The sequence below is a fragment of the Arachis hypogaea genome, chromosome 11, assembly GCF_003086295.3.
Source record: "Arachis hypogaea cultivar Tifrunner chromosome 11, arahy.Tifrunner.gnm2.J5K5, whole genome shotgun sequence".
Taxonomy (NCBI): domain Eukaryota; kingdom Viridiplantae; phylum Streptophyta; class Magnoliopsida; order Fabales; family Fabaceae; genus Arachis; species Arachis hypogaea.
This window is the reverse complement of record NC_092046.1, coordinates 128,953,708-128,956,759: the sequence shown is the minus strand read 5'-3', so window position 1 is coordinate 128,956,759 and position 3,052 is coordinate 128,953,708. Positions and strand designations below refer to the sequence as shown.

The window sequence follows — 3,052 nt, the reverse complement described above, 5'->3', positions numbered from 1 at the left end:
CAAAATTTTAAAAGGTCAAAAAATTATTTGTCTTTTTTTCAAAAATATTATTTTGAATAAAACAGAAAAAAAAATTCAATTATGCTTGTTAATATTTAATCAAGAAAATCTACAAAACCTAATACCCACAATAAGATCTAAATAATTTTGGATAGGAGTTTGATCAGAATTCAGAAATAAATAACTGGATAAGGCTTTGAATTTTGTGTTTCATAAATAATTTTGTTGACAACGTAATATTTTTATGGATGATTTTATGAATTTAGTTAAACTAATTATTATTTTGGGAAAATTATGAAATTTGTTTTCAATAATAAGAAAAAAATTTAAAACATTTTTATCTTGGATTAGCAAAATCCTAATTTTATTACTCACCACAAAATTTTCAATAATAATAAATTAATAATAATAATAATAAAAGAGGTGTGGGTCGGTACATGTGCGTCACGTGCCAGTCAACAACAAAAGAAAAGAAAAGGCATAGATGGCATTTTGCGGTCAAAACCCAGAACCCTAACCCTAATACCGATCAAATCATCTGCCACTCTCTCTTTCCCCTGTTCCATTTCTTCAATGGCGGACTCTGTGATTTCGGTTCAATACCTCAAAGATTTCGTCTGTTCTCAAATCAACGACGATGAAAAGTGGGCTTTCAATAAGGTTATCATCTAATTCCATTCTACATCACTCGATTTGATTCATTATGCTCCGTTTTTCGATTGAAACAGTGAATCGTTTTTCAAAATGTTTGCATATTTTTTGGGTAGCTATGAGAACCATATGGTCCTTTTTTAATTATACCTAACCTAGTGTAATTTTCCCCATTGAAACTGCGTGTAGAAAAGAGCTGAAAATTTGTTGCTTGTGATCTAAACCAATCGATGGCTCATGCTGTGTTTCATTATGAATCGGTGTTTTTTCTGCCTGGTTTATTAAGTGCTTCTGTTATATAGTTTCAGCTCTTGATCAAAACTTGAAGATCACTTTCTTGCCGTTTTTCTTTGAATCTTATATTATAATCTTTTGAATTTGTTAATGTTTCTTTCTTTGTCTTGTTCTGATGCCTAATTTCTTTGTTACTTTGATGTTTTAAGAACATTTGATTAGCCATGGCATTGCCATTAGTTTCATATTGAAAATTGGGTTTCCATGGTGTAAAAGGTTATTGGTTGTGGTATTCTTTAGTTTTGCTGTGAAGCTTTTATAATTGACATAACTATTAGTTAATATTTGTTATTTGTCCAAGTTGCAGCATAGCTAAAAGAAGAAATATAATTATCAGGTAGTAGTAACTAGTAACTTTTGGTGAATAGAGAATTTGCACTTGTTAAGTTAGTGCTTTGTCACATGTATCCTGTGTTCTTTATTTTAGAGGTACAAAAATGAACTTAATTTCGTTTGCGAGTACAAAATTTAGCTTAAAATTGTAGACAGTCTCACGAACTTTCATTTCTGTCTCCTTTTCCAAACATATTTATGTCCTAATATCTTTGTTGAATGGTGGAAACTCAGGTGCAGTCGACTTCACGTGAAGTTGATATGTGAGAGCTGTTAGATGATTTGACTGATTTGACTAAATTTTCATCTAACGACTCTCAGATATCAACTTCACGTGAAGTCGACTTCACCTTGAGTTTTCACCTTGTTGAATCTATCAGAAGACAAGATCCAAAAGTGATGAGGCATGACTTAGATATTTAAATTTTATGGGGAATATTCAATGGTTCTTTAGACTTTACAGACATTGTCCTCCTAATTCATGTTGGTATCTTAATTTTCAACTTAGTTTTGAACGACAGCTGATTTTTTTTGTTCCCTGTGCAGAAACTGCTGCGTGCTATGGGATTGTTTGCAGGATCAATAGTACTTATGAGAAATTATGGTGACCTTATGGCAATATAAGAAAGAAAATGAGTTCTCTGTAATAAGTTGCTACTATCTCTGGTCTCTGCTTAAACATTGAAAAGAGTAGTATTATTATCATTACGTAAGTTATCTCGCTGTAGTTTGAGAATGAGTATAATTAGTTTCAGGCATTTCATTAGTGATTTGATACTAATGTAAATGTACTTGCTCCTTTTTTCTTGTGCTCAAATATTTTGGATATGAAAGAACTATTTCTTGGATTCTAAGATTTTGATGAAAATTAAATTTGGATTAGATTGGATTCGATTAATTAACTTTTTTCATGAATCTAATACTTTGGTTTGTTTTGAGCCATATTAACGGGGAAATGAAAATGTTACTCCCAAATTGATAATGTCACTTTTTTTTAATTTTTTTTTCCTTCCAAAAATATCCAATCCCCTTATGGATATGACAAAAATATCAAAAAATATTAATATGACAAATAAGGATTAAAGATAATTTTACAAGATAAAAAAATATAACTGATAAGATATTATATTGATCTTCAATATTTGGGTTAAATTCTGTTTTAGTTTTTAATATTTTAATCATTTTATTTTAGTCTCAAAAAATTAAAAATGACATTAATGTAACATTGTTATTAACCCTTGTTTCAATAGGTAATGTACATGCCAAGCCAAAGGCTTTCTCACTCATTGCTAGAGTGGAATCCATCTACAAACGAGCAGCAAGGGTTAATAGTAGGACTACATTGATGTAATTTTAATTTTTTTGAGATTAAAATAGGATGATTAAAGATGTGTTTTTTTAGATTAAAATAGAACTATTAAGGGTGCATTTGAATTTCAGTTTGTAAATGGGAGTTCTCTAAATTTTGTAAACTTGAGTTTTGTTAAAATTGAGTTAATATTAACGTAATTTATGTTGACAATTTGATATCAAAATTAATTATGACAAAATAAATATGTTTAAACCTAGACTATATTTTTAATCATTACTCTTCAGTTATTTTAATATTTTTTCTTTTTTACTAAAATTATGTTATTTATAGATAAATAAAAAGAAGTCTTATAAAATAACATTAAAGTATATATATATATATATATATATATATATATATATAAAATTTTGAGCTATTTTCTTTTGCAGTAAAAAGAATAAAGTAGGTGAAAGAAGAATTAAC

General features: G+C 28.4%; 1 protein-coding gene across 1 annotated transcript; it reads left to right on the top strand.

The window, feature by feature from the left end:
* The first annotated feature begins 447 nt into the window (after nt 1-447).
* Nucleotides 448-2,132, top strand: LOC112722595 (mitochondrial import receptor subunit TOM5 homolog). Its single transcript, XM_025773684.2, has 2 exons — nt 448-660; nt 1,825-2,132. Exons 1-2 carry the CDS (start codon nt 574-576, stop codon nt 1,900-1,902), a joined length of 165 nt encoding a protein of 54 aa, XP_025629469.1. The 5' UTR covers nt 448-573; the 3' UTR covers nt 1,903-2,132.
* The last annotated feature ends 920 nt before the right edge of the window (nt 2,133-3,052 follow it).